This window comes from Capra hircus, chromosome 10, assembly GCF_001704415.2.
Source record: "Capra hircus breed San Clemente chromosome 10, ASM170441v1, whole genome shotgun sequence".
Taxonomy (NCBI): domain Eukaryota; kingdom Metazoa; phylum Chordata; class Mammalia; order Artiodactyla; family Bovidae; genus Capra; species Capra hircus.
In genome coordinates this window covers 87,118,356-87,138,280 of record NC_030817.1, presented here as the reverse complement: position 1 = coordinate 87,138,280, position 19,925 = coordinate 87,118,356, and the positions used below count along the sequence as shown (strand labels likewise).

The following is a 19,925-nucleotide window of genomic DNA, read 5'->3' as shown; positions in this document are numbered from 1 at the left end:
ATATCGCTTTGTGGGCATAGTAATAAAATAAATACCACAAAATCACTGATGAGATGAAAATTGAGCTCCCTGCTTCTGTGCAGCCATGTAGGTAAAACAGTAATTGGCTCTGATAATAACTTTTGTTCTTACAAACCAAAGTCTAAATGAGAGTCACATTTGATATATCTGCTTGTAATTACTATCAAAAGGAGAGAATACAAAGTTTAGATTGTTTAGTGACTCAAGATAGATTAAATAAATTGCTGTCTTTTCTTGAACAATGTAAGAAAATTTTCTTAAATTATTTCTGATATTTATCTTACTGTTGGCAAAAAATGATCATCTTCCAGAACATTGCTTTTATGCTTAATGGAATGATTAATTTTGTTTTTTTAATCTATAATTGTTTTCCTTGAAAAACCTTATTACTGGGTCTGATAATTTATGCTCATAAATACTTTCCTATACCTCTCTGTAGATTTTAAGATAAATTTAGGTTATGCATGTATATGGCAGTGATTTTCAGTGAGACCATTTGACATTTTTTTATCATTTATATGTAGACTCAATATTTTTTAAAAGGGGAATTAAATCATATGTGCTACATATAATTTTGATATATCCATGCTTTGGTGTCAAAAGGGTAAATAATAGAATATTAATATTTAAAGGATCTTTCTATTGCTTTAGAAACTAATAAAGAATTGATATTACAACCTGGCATTTCTGTTGAATTTCTGCTTACATTTCAATTTCTTTCCAGAAATATTTGTGTCTAGTGCCATAGAAATGTAAAAATGGAAGGGAACAACTAGATTTTAATGCCACTTTTAACAGTGATTCTAAATTTGATCATTTTGTTTCTACACCAGTCCTATAGCCATGCAAAGTTGATGGAGCATAATAAAACTAAGAAAATGGCTATAGTCCACTGAGCCAATGATCCCGGAATTAAAAAGTTCTAACAAAGCTTAGACATGATAGATGAAGCTATTACCATCAATTGTATCCAGAATACACATTTAAAAAACACCCTAATTACAGAAACCACATCCAGTCAATATAATACATATTAGCAATTTCCCCATCCTTGGTAGGATGGAAATTCTTCTGAAAGTTTAATTAAGAAGGAAAAAATTATGTTCAGGTATTAATTTCAATAAAAGAGGCGCTCAGCTTTCATGCAGAAACCCCGGAGTAGTGCTGTACATGTGGGTTACCCACAGAAGGAAAGCCATTTGTAATTAGGCACTAACATTATTTTTGTCACCACACGGACTTTAAAGAGAGAGAAAAGCTGTGCCTTGTTTGTAACCTGTGTTCCCGCATGAGTTAAAGTGCACAGCTGAGTGCAGTTACCTGGAGATTTGTCTAAAAACTATTTTTAAAGAAATAAAAGGAAGGTTTGGAGGCGGTATTAAGAAATAACTTATCTAGACAGCATGCATTCCAAAGGTGTTTTTGTAGCCTTCCCCTTCACTTTGACCTCAGGCACAGGCCATGTATGAATGCTTAGGATCAAAGAAATTACTGCAGCATGAGCTAATCTGTCTGGTTCCTATAACCGTTTTAACAATTGCATCAGATCACCCTCAGAACTAGCACTATATTGAAAGGAAATCAGTGTTTTTAATTGCTCACAACACCTCTTTTAAAAAAAAAGTCACAAAGGCCACACATTGTATGATTTCATTTATAGGAAATACCCAGAATGGGCACATCCAAGAGAAAGAAAGCTGATTAGCAGTTGCCAGGCTCTGGGAGGAGGAGGGGATGAGCAGTGATTGTTAGTGAGTATGAGGTTTCTTATTGGGTAATGAAAATGTTCTGGAATTAAGGCAGGGGTGGTGATAGTACAACATTGTGAATATGCTAAAGTTCACTAAATTTAAAACTCCCCAAAGACTTCAGAAACTCTTGGTACTACCGTATTCCGTGTCAGCTTACCTTTTAGCATCAATGCATAGAATGCTACCTTTTAGCATAGAATGCAAAACATGGGAGGGAGGTGTTTGTTGGGGATTGATAATTCGACGGGAGACTGTCCAGTCTAGTGCCACATTTTGCAAATAAAGAAACTGACTTCCAGAGAAGGAAAGTGACTTACCTAAGGTCACGTGCAGACAGTCCAGGGTAGAGCAAGACTGGATCGCAGGTCTCCAGTCACCTGTCCAGCGCCCCTTCCCACCACCACTATGCTGCCTTCCCTGGTAGTTTATCTCAGCAGTAACTCACTTGAATTATTTTAAATGAGGAACACATGGTTCAAAAAGATGTGTGGGTTTTATTTTTTTCTAATGAAAGCATACATTTCCCCTATAAAATAGCAAAATCTCTATGAAGGAGGAGATACATTTGTTGTGGTAAATTTACCAAGTCCTAACTGAGGTTTACCTGTAAATGTCCCTTGAGAAAAGTGGCCACATTAACAGACCAAGGGAGCCCTCTGCCTGCATAGTTGTAGTATAGATTTCATTGGCAAAATTCTTGACCTGGAAAGCTAAAACTAAATCGAGACCAGGTGTTCTACCCTTTGTCCACCTTGGTTGGCTTCTAGCAGTATTTTGGAGAAAATGAATGGTGGATTTTTATGAGTAACAGGGATTCGGGAAGGAAAATCTGCAGAAAATTCCATTTCTGTGAATAAAAGACAAAATTAGTTACCTAAATAAAAGACCTAAAGAGATATATATTTTTTTTCCAGTGAGAATTACATTAAAATAATTATTCTCAAAGAACTTTATACTCCTTTGAGGGTATAAAATGTTAACAAGCAGTTTTGTTCATCCAGCATGAAACTTTCATTGTTTCTTTGTTTCAGCGAAAGACAGGGTTGAATATAAAAATCATGCAGGATCCTGAAAGCATCCACCACAGAGCTGCTGTAAATGCGACCTATGGAATCAGTTTGCCATACATTAACCAGAGAAAAGCAAGTGTAAGTAATGAGTGATTTTAATGAGCTCTTATTTTTTAGAATTAAAATTCATTCATTGGTGCTATAAGACATAAGGTAGATTTTAAGAATTGGATCCTTTTGTCCTTATAATTTTTTGGAGATGAGATGAAGTGGCATTCATTCTGTTTGTAATTAGAAATGGTGAAGAAAGTGTAAGCTTCTTTTTTAAAGACCTATGTATAGATCATTCAAATTTTTCTATTTTATCTGATATCCCTAAATAAACTAGTACCATGATTTTAACTAGTGCCAAAATTTAACAAGAAGAGGTAATTTAACAACAAAAAGAATACAGAGCTGTTAAATATATTCTTTTGTGTACAGGCTTCTCCTAGAAAAAGAAAAAAAAAGAAACCAACAGCAAGGCGTGAGCTTCAATTATATATGCTCATATAATAGGCAAAACTTTAAGAATATTATTCTAAATCTAAAGAAAGTAGGGGCTGATCCTTTATGTCAGCAAAGTGATGAGAAGGAAAAATAATAAGAAGGAGACTGTCATTAAGGAATCTCAGAGTCTGTGCCTATTTTTGCCACTGACTTGCTGCTGAGTGTCCTAAAGCAAGGATTGTACTCTTTCTGTGTTTCATGGTCTTCTTAGAAGAGTCAAGAGTAGTGCTTGATTTTAATTAGAAAAATTATTTTATTTGAGATCATTTCTAATATTGAAAGTAATTACCAAAGTGATATCTATAATTTTTAAATCCATTTTTTTTAAACTTTTGGCTTCTCTCCAAAGCTCTAAAATGTATCCTTCAGTGAAATCAAAACTAAAAACAAGATTAATTTTAGAATTAAATTGCAAAGCCATTTCTAACCAGCCTAATAGTCTCTTAATCTTTCAAATTTCCTACGTAGACATTTTCAACTGCCTACTTCATTCATGTAACCCTGAAATATATTTTTAGTTTCTTTATATGTGCTTTATGTTATTCTAACAGGGTTGGTTTAAGAGCATTTTATCATAGAAATCCTTTTATAGCCTAAGAAATAACTAGAAAGTTAGATATTTTTATTCCTGCTGAAACTTTATTTAAAATGTCAGTGTGAATAATGTGAAAGGGTTTTTATCTGCTTCCCGTGAGCCCAAAGCCCTTGAAATAAAAATATTATTTCTCTGGCTGTACAGACAGAAGCAAATTTCGCTTTTGTTGTTGTTGGTCTTCCCCATCAGTCTAGAATTAATATTGGCTTAGCTGGTGGAGCGCTGAGGCTTTGTAGCCCAAGGCAATTGCAGCATTTCATGCAAACTTTTTCTGATGAGTATTGAAGTTTAAAAAGGTATACCTCTAGATTTAGAGGGGATTAAGCTTTGCTTTAATGAATCTGAACAAAAATTCTGACATAAACAGGGAAGTCAAAACTATATCCAAAATTTCCCAAGTAGGATATGTGCCTTGGATAGTGTACCCGTGTCCTTAGAACACAGAGGACTTGGGAAAGCCCTTGGCCTTGTAGACACAAAGGTAATGTATACTCATTGACTGTATTTAAGATCCTTATTTCCCCCTGTAAAACTTGACTCCATAAAAATCTATACCAGATCAGTTTAAAATGTAGGTACATTATGTCCATCTTGTTCAAACTATTGGCATTTCAATCAAAATAGTTGACCCTATCATTTTATGTTGGTATCTGTATAGACGATGGTACTAACTGAAAAACATTCTCATTTTAGATTTGTAAAATAAGCATTGTGCAAAAAGTCCTATGAAAGAAATATTCCAGTGTTGGCTTTAAACAAGCATGTGGAATACTTGGGAATAAATATAGTTGTGATTTACCACTTATGAAAATGTTTTTGAAAGCACTTACCCAAACTGAAGCAATGTGTCTAGCATTATGATGTATAGTTAATTAGAAAAACAGCATCAAAGCTAATTGCTTTTTATAACCACTCTAAACACTCAAAGGGTATTATTTGGCTGCTGAGGGCCATGTGTTTCCTTACTTCTTATGAAACTTGAACGGCTTGTCAAAAGCCTATAAGTAATCTTAGATACTTTTGACAGAGCAAATTTGAATTTGTTGCTAATTTACATTACCAGTTCCCAGAAACCGGTGTTTTCTCCATTTTATGAAGAGATATATACTTTCTGATAGTCATAGGCTGATGAAAAGATTTTAGTGCATTTAAAACACATATACTGTTACGTACACATATACCTGCCCCCACAAAACTGCCTTTAGAATTATATATCCTGTAACTCTCTTGTGTAAAAGCAGTTCACAAAAAAAGCATTAAAAGCGAAAGTCACTGATTTTTTTCAATATATTAAATTTGCCAAATTAAAACAGAAACCCTCTAACACACTCTTGAGTAGAGCCTTACAGGTTTGGATAGACTAGAAGAAATCTCTGATTCTGTTCATACTTACTCATTGACATTTAGTTCCAGTTAGACTTTATAATGCAGCACATTAAAAGATCTACAGAAAATTTGACTTTGATTTATTTTTTTTTAAATAAGGGTTTCTTAAAAGGCTTGAAACATGTATCTGTTACCATGAATTTTAAAAGAACGATTATGAATGCATAACAAAATAGCCAAACAAAACATTGCTTTGAATTGCTGCACAAATAACTCTGATTATAACTGTTATGACCTAGAAAAGAATCGTAAAACCATTTTTCTTTTTGGCAACATATGAGTTGCTGTAGAATTATACCAGTTCTTAGGTCCCACTTTCCAAATAAATAAATATATAATGCAATGTAAACTTAGAATCTTTTATTTATTCATGAGGTTGGATTTAATACTATTATGATTTCTAGATTTTATGAGTCATATGTTATGCAGTGTTTTGCACTAACTTAGTTGGGTAGCAACCACACTTCACAAATCATAGTTTCATTCTTTACTGTTTCACTTAGGGTGTGTGTAGTAATCTCTCACTGAAAGCGCATTCATTTCTGAAGTGATAAAGTAATGGAAAGTGAGGCAATTGTGTTAATGTCAAATGATTAGAAGAAGCACCAGGAGTAAGGTGGGGGTAAGTAGGAGGGGTGGGGGCAGAAAGAAGGACTATTTCACAACATGATTGTGTTTTAAGCCCATGCATATGGCCACAATTACAGTCTCAACGTAATTTGGCAACGGTAGCAGAATTAGATTTAAACAAATTGATGTTACACTGCAGTAATTCAGAATGAGCTTGTTGCATTTATAAACCATAACAAGAAGCAGAGTGGATTAATAAACCCTTCTTGTCACTAAAAATAAAAAAGGGAATAATTGCTGAGATGGAGTTAACTTAACAGATGACTATAGTCAGCATCCTTTCAGCCTAGATATGGGAAAGTGAAGGTCACCCCCATCTCAGATGACAAAGAGGGAACATTTTGTTGGTAAACAAATTAATCTTTTGAAAGGTCGCCATTTGTTTTAAGTTTTTATCCAGTTCTTGTCATCTGGAATCAGAGATTGACTGTCATTTCACTAGGCAGGGGTGCAGTTGAAGCAGACAAAGCTGCTTCTGTACGTATCAGCATTCCTTGACAAAACCCGGTGCCTGATTGCGATGCTATGGGCTGCTGGTTTACAGCTGTCTCCGGACAAGAATGGAGGCCCACCCCTGAATTCCAATAAGATGGGCCTGCATATTCCGCCTGCTGTAAGCTGGCCCTCTGCCCACAAGTAGAATGTATTGTGGTTCAAGCCAGCAATTATCTCTTTCACTTCCTTCTGTGCTGCTTCTGTTCCTTTTTTCCAAAAACAGATGTGGATATTCACTCAAGTTCTGCATCTCTATTCTTTCCCACACCTGCCAGGGCAGAGTTTTGACAGAGGTAGGGTTTGAGGGAGCCAGAAGGCAACAATCAGACGGGATTTCTGTGAGAACAGTTTCAAAAGAAAATGTTGAATTTTCAGGAAATGTAGAGTCAGCATCTTGTCCCCCTCCCTTTTCCCAGGAGCATTTGGTAAATTAAATTAGTTGAACAAAAGGAAATAGCTTTAAAGACATTTAGAGATGCCACATCCTATTTATGACACACAGTCATTACCCAAGAACTGCAACGGCATGTTCAACACCCCCACTTCTGTCGCTAAAGAGAGGTTCCTCTTCAGGTTGCCCTGAAAGAGCTTCCAAGAAAACAGTGACTTTTCGCGTTCCTCTTGACTCCTAGCCTGCTCCACCAGCATGGTGGTGATAGAGTGGTGTACTGGCTTTGGAGGCTGAGGTGACTGAGAACGTTAGCTCTGCTTCGGTTTGCAGTGCTGACAAACCTAAGAAAGTGAGGCGGCCAATGCCACTGGCTCACGTCTGGCCCTCTCACAGAAGCCCGTCTGGAAGTGGGGAGAGGAAATTGGAGGCCATGCCCTCGTCAGGTAACGCACATTCTCTAAGTTCTTGTGAACGCTGTTATTTCTTGAATTTCTGGGCTGAGATCCTGCATGCGTTCCCAAACCACCCCATGCCAAACTCCAACCACTTTTTAGCTGGGAGCATCACATTTCTGGGTGCTGTGGACTCTTACTAATAGCAGGAGAACCTCACAGAAATGGCCTCCATTTCCTTATGGGTAAAATGTCCATGATAAAAGAATCTCATAGGATTATATTGAGTTTTTTGTTTTTTTGGCTGTGTTGGGCCTTAGCTGTGACATGCAAGGTCTTTCCTTGTGGCATTCGGACTCCAGAGAGCACAGGCTCAGCAGCCGCAGCACAGGCTCTCTAGCTGCAGCACGCAGGCTTAGTGGCCCCACGGCAAGTGGGATCTTAGTTCCCTGACCAGGGATCAAAATTGTGTCCCCTGCATTAGAAGGCAGATTCTTAACTACTGGACTCCCAAGGAAGTCCCAGGATTGTATTAAGATTTAAATGAAATAATTCAAAGCACTTAGCAGAGGTCCTGATACAAATAAGTGCTCTGAAAGTTTTAGTTATGACTGTTGACAATATCACATATTATCTTATGCCACGTTTTATATAGTCATTTAAAGCTTACATTACTGTAGGGGGTCAAGGGGGTGAACCAAAGTATTCCTGAGGTTCCTTCCAGAGATTCTATTTAACATTTCGCATGATGATGCCTTCTTTCCCATACTGCTATGGGGACAGTTGTCTGGTCCCTTTGTCTGTTTTTCACATCCTCCACTGCCACCAAGCAGTGTTTTGCACATAATAGGAGAGGATTAATTGGTCTCATCCAGCCAGTCCCCATACTGAAGCTGTGTTGCTGCTGCTGCTACTGCTAAGTCGCTTCAGTCGTGTCCAACTCTGTGCGATCCCACAGATGGCAGCCCACCAGGCTCCACCATCCCTGGGATTCTTCAGACAAGAACACTAGAGTGGGTTGCCATTTCCTTCTCCAATGCGTGTAAGTGAAAAGTGAAAGTGAAGTCGCTCAGTAAGTGTCCGACTCTTCGTGACCCCATGGACTACAGCCTACCAGGCTCCTCCGTCCATGGGATTTTCCAGGCAGAGGTACTGGAGTGGGTTGCCATGCCTTCTCTGAAGCTGTGTTACTTCTTGCCAAATCTGGAAGTGAAGTAATGGTTTTTCTGACTCTTAGTAGGCACAGGGCATCTTCCCACTTAGCCATCTGATGAAGTTTATCTGGTGAAACCCTCTTGTTCCTGGATTCTTGTAACAGCCTGGCCACTGACTAACTGTTTCTAGGAGCCAGTCACTCTAGTTCAGTTATTCTTATTTTCCTAGTTTATAAAATGGGGAAGCTAGATGGGAGGCAGTCGGGTGGGAATAAGGGCTTGGAGTTGAATGGATCAGAGTTGGGTCCTATTTGCCATTTTCCAGTTGTGTAACCCTAGGTAAGCAAATTAACATCTCTGATCCTCTGTTTCCTTCTTTGTAAAATCAGAATAATGGTGTCTACTAGGCATGGGTGTTATGGGGATAATATAGATAATATATTATTGATAATTATAATTATAATTAATATAATATAATTATATCTATAATATAATTATATCTATAATTATAGATAATTATATTATCGATAATATATTAACATTGCTGGATGTTAATCGATAATTATATTATCGATAATATATTAACATTGCTGGATGTTAATTGATAATTATATTATCGATAATATATTAACATTGCTGGATGTTATCTATATTATGGGGATAATATAGATAATATATTATCGATAATTATAATTAATATAATATAATTATATCTAATATATAATTATATCTATAATATAATTATAGATAATTATATTATCGATAATATATTAACATTGCTGGAACATAATAGGTGCTTAATAAGGTTCCTGTCTTTCTGGAAAATTAATGAATATTAAAAACCTCATACTTCTCCCTTTTTCACACCCTTGTGTCCAAAAAAGGATCTGATTTGGTTCTTTTCACGCTCCACTATAAGTGAGTATTAGGGTTTAATGCCCTGGTTTTCAAACTGTTACAGAGAGCTCCAGTGAGCTTCAGGGAGCCTGCAAGCATTTAATTCATATTTCATTTTTCTGATATTTAAGCTATTTTGAAGCATAATAAAGAATAAAACATACATATGTAAGTTAAACACCAAATTTTAATGCATTCAATACCATCAATGGGTTCAGTTCGGTTCAGTCCAGTCGCTCAGTTGTGTCCGACTCTGTTAGTTTGTGCTATTTGGTTAACTCCATGAGCACATGGGCGCAGATGCGTGCATGTCGATGTATGTGCGTGCGCACATTTGAATTTCTTTTAAGGGTGATTTTTAAATTAGATATGGTTTATCTGTGTACCAGTCATATTTTGAAATGCATATCCACTCATGTACACTCCTATAATAATCATACGAGGTAAATAAGTGAAGATTAGAGCTAATACTTGTCAAGTTCTTAAAGCAGCTCCTGCTGCTGCTACTGGTAAGTCGCTTCAGTCATGTCCGACTCTGTGCGACCCCATAGATGCCAGCCCACCAGGCTCCCCCATCCCTGGGATTCTCCAGGCAAGAATATTGGAGTGGGGTGCCATTTCCCTGTCAAGTTCTTAAAGCAGCTCCTAGCCCCAGGTAAGCATTCTGTTAACATTAACTGGCATTAGTATTACATATAACACTTGTGTGTTCCCATCCATTAAAAGCCAGGCAAGCTCTCTGGTACATATTTGGCACAGAATAATAGTGAACGGTACAGTTACAATAATGCATATTGCATCATGATGACATAGTATCATAAATTGTTTCATTGCTCATTTTAAGTTTGGGTTGGGCCTTACCTGATTCAAATGTGCTGTACAATCTGAATTGGACATTGCAGGATTGCGGTGTTACTTTGTTTACAACTGCAGATAAAAAGTCAGAAATAAAACATCATCTTGAAATTTTGGACTCAGGTGCAAAACAAGATTAGATTGTTTTGAAACTGAATGAATATCTGAAAAAGAAGGGTGCTGAGATATCTGAAAATAAATTTAAATTGGACATGATGAATATCTTAAAATGGTCCATGGCACATTTGAAAGTACTTTTGGTTATCCAATTCTTCAATAATAACAGCCCTCATGAAGTATGCCAGACATTGTGTTAATTGCTTATGTACACTGTCTTACTTAACTTTTTCACCTATAAAATAGATGCTATTTTTGTAATCATTTACACGTGAGGAAGCTGAGATTAAGATTAAGCTACTTGCCTAAGGTTATGAAGTCAGGAATTCAGGATTCAAATTATTTATTAATCTACTTGTCAAATATCCCCAAATTAAGTACTTACCAACTAATTTTTAATTACTAAGGAATATGACCAGTTGTTAAATGTCATTAGTGGTTTGAAACAAAAAATTCCTACTAGTCTTTAAACTTCTGGATTATTTTAACTGAAGAAAATCCTGAGATAATAAATGCCATAACCAATCATTAGCTAGAAATTACTTATCTATTTATGTCAGGATTTTCTCCATCTTGTGCAGGCAAAATAAAATACAGAATAAGGTGTATGCTCTGATAAATGTAAGACTGCACTATTATCCATAAATCTTGATATCATAATTTGTCTTTATCAAAATAGCCTATTTCCAATATTGTAAATACATATATATTCTTATTTACATACAATGTAGCATATAACATTATACTAAATTTGTATAAAACTTGCATCTATTTACCTATCAGCATTCTATTTAAAGTTACATCTGAAAAATAGATTCTACTACTGAATATAAATTTGAAAATCTTTGGCACAGAGAATTACCTCTCCCGGGGGTTTTTGCTTTTCAACAGGAGTAAATCCTCTATTTAATTAAACCAAAGGAGTTAGACTCTATTAAGGGATTTCAAGCATGAGTGGACAAGGAAAAGAGGGATTTGGGGGGTGTGGGAAGAGAGCCTTTGCATTGCCCTGGATTCATCCCAGGTCAGCAGCCACCTGCTAACTAGCTAGCCCTGCTCCCTGATGTGATCCAGTGTCTTGGCACTTTGTGACTTGGACTTTGGACTTGACTTTCCATATTTGTTCGACTCTGTACTAAGAGGTTTTGTTTCTAACCTCATAGTTTGAAAAGCTAAAAATTTGAAAAGCTTTGTAAAGCTAAAAATTAGGCAGATGGAGGGGCCTGAGTCAGCACTGTAATAAGTTTGACACAAGGGGTTCATGGATAAAACTGTACATCAGTATAATTGGTTTCCAGTGTAAGTTATTATGCAATTATAAAACCATTATTCTAAGAAAGTATACATAGCCTTCTCTAGTTTGCCAAAGAGGTTCATGACACCCATCCACAAAAGTTAGAACTCTTTGTGATAGATCAAACTTTCCTTTCACACAAACTTCAAGTATGGGGCAAAGTATGCCTCAGAACAGAGGAGTATCCTGAAAACTCTGTGATCTATATGGATGCAAGAGCTACTTAATGATTGCACAGGAAACCCACCAATTGCCACTTGGATTTTCCTAAGAGTTGTGTCTTCATGAGTGAAAATATAAAACTTCATGTTTTTATCTACTGTGGCTTTTTTATTGCAAGGAGGAAAGTGGAATAGTTACAAAAATGGTAATGCTTGCAATATTACCGTGAGTGGTCTGCTTAAAATGAAGCAAAGAAAAAATACCACAGCAAGCAGCACAACAGCATTAGCCACAAGAGAAATGGGCCTAATAGAATTTTTTTTTTTTAATCATAGCCCAGGTTAATTATCTACTGAGGGGTACTTGAGATGAAAAAATACTATTGCTGTGTTCTCCAATATTCTAACCCATTGTACCTTAAACTGTACTTGAATTCAAGTATACATTCTTGCTTTTTAAAACCTCTTTGGTAGAAAAAAAGCAGATATCCTCAATCCACAGTGGTTCACCGTGCTGCTGCTGCTGCTGCTAAGTTGCTTCAGTCGTGTCCGACTCTGTGTGACCCCATAGACGGCAGCCCACCAGGCTCCCCTATCCCTGGGATTCTCCAGGCAAGAACACTGGAGTGGGTTGCCATTTCCTCCTCCAATGCATGAAAGTGAAAAGTGAAAGTGAAGTTGCTCAGTCGTGTCCGACTCTTCACGAGCCCATGGACTGCAGCCCACCAGGCTCCTCCATCCATGGGATTTTCCAGGCAAGAGTACTGCAGTGGGGTGCCATCACCTTCTCCGTGGTTCACCCTATACTTTCTTTAAAAGCACAGTTTCTGAATCAGAATGTAATGAAGCCCAGGAGGTATTTACTTGGAGACAAAAAACACCTGATTTAATTCCCATCTCTACCTTCGATGGTAATCTGAACAAATCTGTTTACGGTTGGTAACTAAGAGATCTGAAAGTGTGCAATCACACACACGCTTAGTGGAAAGAACCACAGATTGAGAGAAAAGTCAGAGCACTAGGGTGCTCATCCTGCCTCCACTGCTGCTATAAGCCTTCAGAGACTGCATCACTTAGCCTCTAAAGATTGTATGCTGAGATGTCAAATTGACTTGTTGAGAGTCGTCGTTACAGCCACAGCCCTGATGATGCAACTCCCAGATTAACGTGCCTCCTTTGGTGCCTTGTGGGACCACCACTCTCTCAGGGGAGGCAAGTCATGATCAGTGTAACTGACAGATGGAGGCGAGCTTCAGGACAGGCCTTTGTGAAACTGATGGACATGGCTGACAGCAGACCTGGTGTGTATTTTAAGCTCTGGAAGCAACAGAAGCAAAGCCAAAGGTGGAGAATAATGAAAGTAATGCAGGATGGCTTAGAGATTTGCCCAGTCATGTTGACTTTTTATAAAGCAAGAAGCCAAAAGATGTGGTTTGATGTGTAGAGCCAATTGATGGATGCCCTGGAATGGGCCACTGAAATCTAATTGTGTGACCTCCATCTAGATCATAAAGAGAAGGGCTTAAGGCAGACAGTTTCTGAAATTAGATCACTTCTCCAGATGCTCTAACTGAAGGGCAGCTTGAGAATTCTCCTAAACAATCTCTCTCCCTTGATGTCCTCATTGGTTATTAAACTTTATTTCCTATCCTGTTGGGTATATAGATTTCTTGAATAGCACTATCTGTTGAACTTGAGAGAAGTTCGTGAAAATGCCTGATTAGAGTTCTACAGGCAGCACTTAACCTTTTACTTACCCTCCATCTGTTTCTGTGAATGGCCACTAAGAGCTGGCTGGTCTAGAAGGATGGCTGAAACTTCCTCTTCACCTCTCTTTCGGTGCTGGTGCTGAATTACCCCACTGCCGCCTAGGACTCTGCCATAACCCTAACCCCTGTCCTGTCTTACTTCTTCCTCCAGTGCTGGTCAAAAGCAGGTCTTGTTTGGGACAGGAGATATGGAGAGAGAAGGTTAAAAAATAGGAGTGGTTGATGCCTCGCCAGTACTTGCTGCCCTTCTCTCTGTCTTCTGCCCCCAAGTCACACACTTCCTCCTTGTCAAAAATCAGCCTCAATACTCCTCCCCCACATTCAGCCTCTTACCAGCTCCCTGTGGTCCCGTCTGCTCATGCAAAGAAGTGCCTAGGAGACTATCACAGTCCAAGTGAAATGAAGTGAAGTTGCTAAGTCGTGTCCGACTCTTTGCAACCCCATGGGCTGTAGCCTACCAGGCTCCTCCGTCCATGGGATTTTCCAGGCAATAGTCCTGGAGTGGATTGCTGTTTCCTTCTTCAGGGGCTCTTCCCAACCCAGGGATCGAACCCGGGTCTCCTGCATTGTAGACAGACGCTTTACCGTCTGAGCCAGCTTAAGTCCTAAAACATGGGTGTGTTTCCAAACTTATCATCTGTTTATACTAAATGGTGTTCATTTGATTGGCTTTTTCCTCCCTGAGTTTCCCCCTCTTTTGCAAGGATTAAAAACCCTAAGGAAATCTTCAAAGTGTTCTTGTTTAGAACGGGAATCCCAGAAGTAAATCCTCTGAGGCCCGCCAGGTGATAGCTGACTGAAATGACCAGGTCTAAGAGCTGGGATGCTGGACTGAGGAGGCTGGCCCTTCTGACAGGAAACAGCTGCCTCAGCTCCAGCCCTTTGGCTGGGTTTTCAAAAGCAGCTGGAAACTTGTATTCACATGTTTGGTGAAATCTCCTGATTTTCAAGTATTTTCTCAGATAATTTAAAAAATTCTTGGACTACATAGCTATATCTGTCTTGCAGGTCAGCAGTTGGCCGTTCAGAGGCCCCTGGAGGCTAGTACTTTGGTGCGGCACAGGGTACAACACTACAGGATTAGAGGTTGATTTTGTCAAAGTTGATCCATCTCTTGGGTGCAGCTGGACTCACAAGAGGCTGATGTATAAACTGGAATTCTGCTTTATTTATTCTAAGGAGAGCTATCATGGCCACACAGACCTGAATGTTCAAGTCAGCTGATCTGATGAGCATATTGTGTCCTTATTACAAAGCTACACAGAAAGCCCTGTTAGAAGCCTGCTTAGTGAACAGAGAAACTGACTAAGGGTAATTAGTTGGACGATCTTCAGGTGAACAGCATCACACATTTATAGTCTGATGCATCCATCTGTGAAGCTACTCCTGCCAAAGGGATATGAATACATCCCTGTGAAGTAAGTGCTTTATGGCACCGAGCAAATTTGATTCTCTGATTCAACTTTTTATAATAAATAGCTACTGTCTGCTTGGACTTGATTATGTGAATTACGTTGCACTGTGATGAGCTTCTTAAACCGACAACCATATTTATCCCCCTGGAATAAATGATATTACCCCCATTTTACTGATTAAACAAACAAACTGTGGCTAAGAGAAATTAAGTTACTTGCTCCAGTCTTACAATCAATAAGTGGTAGAATCCAGATTCAAATCTAGGCCTACCTGATGTTAGAGCTTTCTTTTCTTTCTTTCTTTTTTTTCACTATTTCTCTCTTTGTTTATTTGGCTATGCCAGGTCTTAGTTGCAGCGTGCGGGGTCTCTAGTCGTGGCATATGGGATCTAGTTCCCTGAGCAGGGATGGAACCCGGGCCGCTTGCGTTAGGCAGCACAGAGTCTTAGCCACTGGACCACTGTGGAAGTCCCTAGAGCCTATGCTCTTAACCAATGCCTTCCTCTTTACTCAGAAAGGGAAAGTTGCTCAGTCGTGTCCGACCCTTTGTGACCCCAGGGACTATACAGTCCGTGGCATTCTCCAGGCCAGAACACTGACGTGGTTATCCTTTCCCTTCTCCAGGGGATCTTCCCAACCCAGGGATCAAACCCTAGTCTCCCACATTGCAGGCAGATTCTTTACCAACTGAGCTATCAGGGAAGCCCTCTTTACTAAGTTCCTGGTAAAAAGACCACTCTCCTTCAGCTGGCCCTGGTTTCTTTGATGAGACTAACTAGACTACATTCCAACTTGGGGCCTGAGTCTTTCACATTAAACCTCTACATGGAGCTGGCCACACTGATAATTTAGTTATTTTTCTGGTTTCACATTCAGAGTTGGGGATGGAGTAAGGGAATATATCTCCTTGTCACTACTATAAATTTCTTCCCCAAGTAACTGTATTACCCAGAAGAGGAAAGAGTCTCTAGCTGGAAGAAATAGGAGAAATAAGAAATCATATGGGAGAAAAAGAGAAAGATAAGAAAGGTGAGAAGGAACCAGCCCATAAAGAGAAGTATTCTTGGGGGATTTCCTGATGAGATGCCCTGCTTCCCTTGTCTTCCCATAGTTCTCAAGCCACCAGGGCGATGAGAGCAAGAATTCTCCTTTTCCCATGCCTTGCTGGTGAGAGGCCCAGAAATGTCCAGTCACTAGGTTCAGTTGTACTAATCTCTCATATGAGTTTGCCTAAGGATCTTACCAGCTTAAGATGTTTCTAAGAAAACTTCTCTGAGTTTCAAAGTGCTCATTCCCAATTCTAACCTAAATGGTCCTATTCTTACGGAAGGTTGTCAGGAGAACCTGTGAACTGAAAACAGGCGGTCACCCCCAGAGAGGTAGCTGATGCCCAAAAAATCCTCTTCTCCACCCAGTAAAAGATGCGCTAGATACCTAATAGTGGAGTCATTCAATGTAAACACAATTTAGGGGAAAGGAGGATTGACTTTCAGTGAAGGATTTTCAAAGCTGTTACCTTGGCATGGAATTATCATTTTAATGGAAAACACTGAAATCTCAGGGGAAGTACCTGTCACCATCTTTCCATAGTTTTGGGTTTATTATTCCATTTACCAGTAGTTTCAAGAGTAGGACCTAGATTTTACTAGAGGAGAGGATAATTCCCCCACAACCTTGGGGGGAAGTAGAACTCTGTTCTATTCTGGAGCATTTACAGCACACATAGCTGTGCTTCCAAGCAGAGCTGCCCTCTAAGCTGAAATGTATTACCTGCTCGGGAAAATGCACATTAAGTAACACGCCTGAGTCCTTCTGTGTTGGGCATGGTGTTAAGTACAATATACATGGATTAGCTCATGCAGTCCTTTAATCCTACAAGTACTATTACTACTTTCATTTTGTATTTGGGGAAACTGAGGCAAAGGTGATTAAATAACTCACCCAAAGTCACATAGCTAAAGGTCAGAGGGTCATAATTCAAACTCAGTCAGTCTGTCTTCCAAGTTAGCATTCTTAATATACCACCTCTGGTAGCTTTGAGGATGGTGATACTGACCCGCATCCAAGGAACAGACCTGGGACCCTGCCCAAAATTAATTCCTTGATGACCAAGAAATTTGTGGAGAAATTTCTCTACCTTGGTCTGGAAATAAAAGTAAAAAATCAAACCACTTGGCGATAAGCTACATTAACTTAAGGATTAGAGTAAAAAGAGAAGCTGGTACTTCTCCCCCCTAGCTGTATTGAGATATAATTGACATGTAATATTGTGTAAATTTAAGGTGTATGATGTGATGATTAGATACATATATTCCTTATGAAATGACTATGAGAAAAAGATTGGTTAGCACATCTGTCATCTCACATAATTACCTTTGGTGTGAGTGAGAGTGTGTGTGTGCTGAGAACATTTAAGATCTATTCTCTAGAGCTGGCACTTTTAGCGTGAAAATTTTCCCCAGCTAGATTGTAAACCTGTTTGAGAGCAGGGACCATATTTCCAACATCAGACAGAGTGCCCTATCTGGCCAGAATCCAGTGAAAATTAACTCTTGATATGTGTATGTGGTTAAGGATTTTGAAGAACAAATTATTAGGGAACTGTATAATTGAGATAGTCTGTGTTGAGTTAAGTAACGAAATACCAGGTACCTCATTTGACTACATTTGTAGAGCTCTCCTCTTTCGGGTCATAAAAAGGTCTTTCCAGATCTCTTCAGGCAGAATTAATTTTCTCTCCCTAGATCACTGATGCACGCTTTTAAAGTCTACATGAATTTACTGAGCGATGCCGAAGAATAGTTGAATAAACAAAAAGATATACTCCTGAAAAGGAAAAATGATTATAATAAAAATGCCAGTTCTCTCCAAATTAATCTTTATATCTAATGTAATTCCAATCAAAATTCTTACGGGTTTTATTTGGTTTGCATGGAATATTAATCTTTTCAACTTGCCAGAGTTCATCATCTTAAAAAATAATTGGGCAAAGACTTCACTTTTTTTCCTATAGAATATTAATGAAGGTGAACTTTTTCTACTTCTTATTAAAGCATATGATAGAATTACAACAATTATAGATTGGGAGTTTGGAATTGACATATACACACATATTTAAAATAGGTAACCAACAAGTACCTACTGTATAGCATAGGGAACTGTAATAATCTAATGGGAAAACAACTTGAAAGAGAACAGATAAATGTATATGTATAACTGAATCACTTTGCTTTACACCTGAAACTAACACAACATTGTTAATCACTATACTTCAATATAAAATAAAAATTTAAGAAATAACAGTTTTTTAAAATTAAAACATTTATAGCAGCATCCTCTGGGCACGAAAATTAACAGACAGATTGGTGGAATAAAAGAAATGAGCATAGATATTGGCATTAATATAAAAGTCACACTATAAGTCAGTAGGAAAGGGAAATCCTGTTAGATAAATAGTGCTGAGTCATTTGGGAAAAAAGCATTAAACTAATCCTAACCTTATAATCTAAACAAAAGAAGACTCCAAATGGATTAAATTAAAAGTTAACAAAGGGAAAAAAAAGAAAACAATAAAAGAGAACTCTTTTTCAAGTTAGTTAAAGGAAGATTTTTTTAAAATTGAAGTATAGTTGAAGAATGGTTGATTTACAGAGAAGGCAATGGCACCCCACTCCAGTACTCTTGCCTGGAAAATCCCATGGATGGAGGAGCCTGATAGGCTGCAGTCCCTGGGTTGCTAAGAGTCAGGCACGACTGAGTGACTTCACTTTCACTTTTCACTTTCATGCATTGGAGAAGGAAACGGCAACCTACTCCATTGTTCTTGCCTGGAGAATCCCAGGGACGGGGGAGCCTGTTAAGCTGCCGTCTCTGGGGTCGCACAGAGTCGGACACGACTAAAGCAACTTAGCAGCAGTAGCAGCAGCATAGTTGATTTATAATATTGTACTAGTTTCTGGTGTACAGAAAAGTGATTCAGTTATACATAACACATATATATGTACATACATATACATATGTGTGTACATATATGTACTTCCCAGGTGACTCAATGGTAAAGAATCCACCTGCCAATGCAAGAAATGCAGGAGATGTGGGTTTGATCCCTGGGTTGGGAAGATCCCCTGGAGGAGGAAATGGCAACCCACTCTAGTATTCTTTCCTGGAGTATCCCATGAACAGAGGAGCCTGGCAAACTGCAGTCCATGGGGTCACACAGAGTCAGACATGACTGAGTGAGTACCTAGGCACAGACATATGTATATATATGTGTGTGTGTACATATATATATATATATTCTTTTTCAGATTCTTTTCCCTGACAGGTTATTACAAAACATTGAGTTCCCTGTGCTATAAAGTAGGTCCTTGTTGGTTATCTATGTTATATAAAGTAGTATGTTTCTGTTAATCCTAAACTCCTAATCTGTCTCTCCCCATGCCTTCTTCTCTTGGTAACCATAAATTTGTTTTCCATGTCTGAGTCTGTTTCTGTTTTGTAGATAAGTTCATTTGTACTATGTTTTTAGATTTCACATATAAGTGTTATCCTATGATACTTGTCTTTCTCTGACTTACTTCATTTAATATGATCATCTCTGGGTCCGTCCATGTTGCTGCAAATGGCATTGCTTCGCTCTTTTTTTTAGTGGCTGGGTAATACTCCAGGGTGTGTGAGTGGGTGTGTGTGTATGTCTACACCGCATCTTCTTTACCATTCATCTGTTGATGGACACTTGGGTCGTTTTCATGGCTTGGCTATTGTATTAATGAAGAGTGCTGCTGTGAGCACTGGGGTAGCTTTGACTTTTTGAATTAGTGTTTCCTCTGGATATATGCCCAGAAGTGGGGTTGCTACATCCTAAGGTAGCTGCAGTTTTAGTTTTTAAGGAGCCTCCATAGTGTTCTCCATCGTGACTACACCAATTTACATTCCCCCAACAGTGTAGAGGGTTCCCTTTTACCCACAATCTCTCCAGCATTGATTACTTGTAGACATTTTGATGAAAAGGAAGATTTTTTTCCACACTGTGAACCTCATACA

The 19,925-nt window shown here is 38.4% G+C and overlaps 1 protein-coding gene across 1 annotated transcript in view; it reads left to right on the top strand.

The window, feature by feature from the left end:
- Positions 1-5,661, top strand: part of LOC106502527 (IQ domain-containing protein H-like) — a 36,756-nt gene extending 31,095 nt beyond the window's left edge. The window contains exons 5-6 of the mRNA XM_013966915.2: positions 2,804-2,920; positions 5,263-5,661. Coding sequence (XP_013822369.2) covers positions 2,804-2,920; positions 5,263-5,265 — 120 coding nt within the window. The 3' untranslated portion in view covers positions 5,266-5,661. The remainder of the gene's footprint in view (positions 1-2,803; positions 2,921-5,262) is intronic.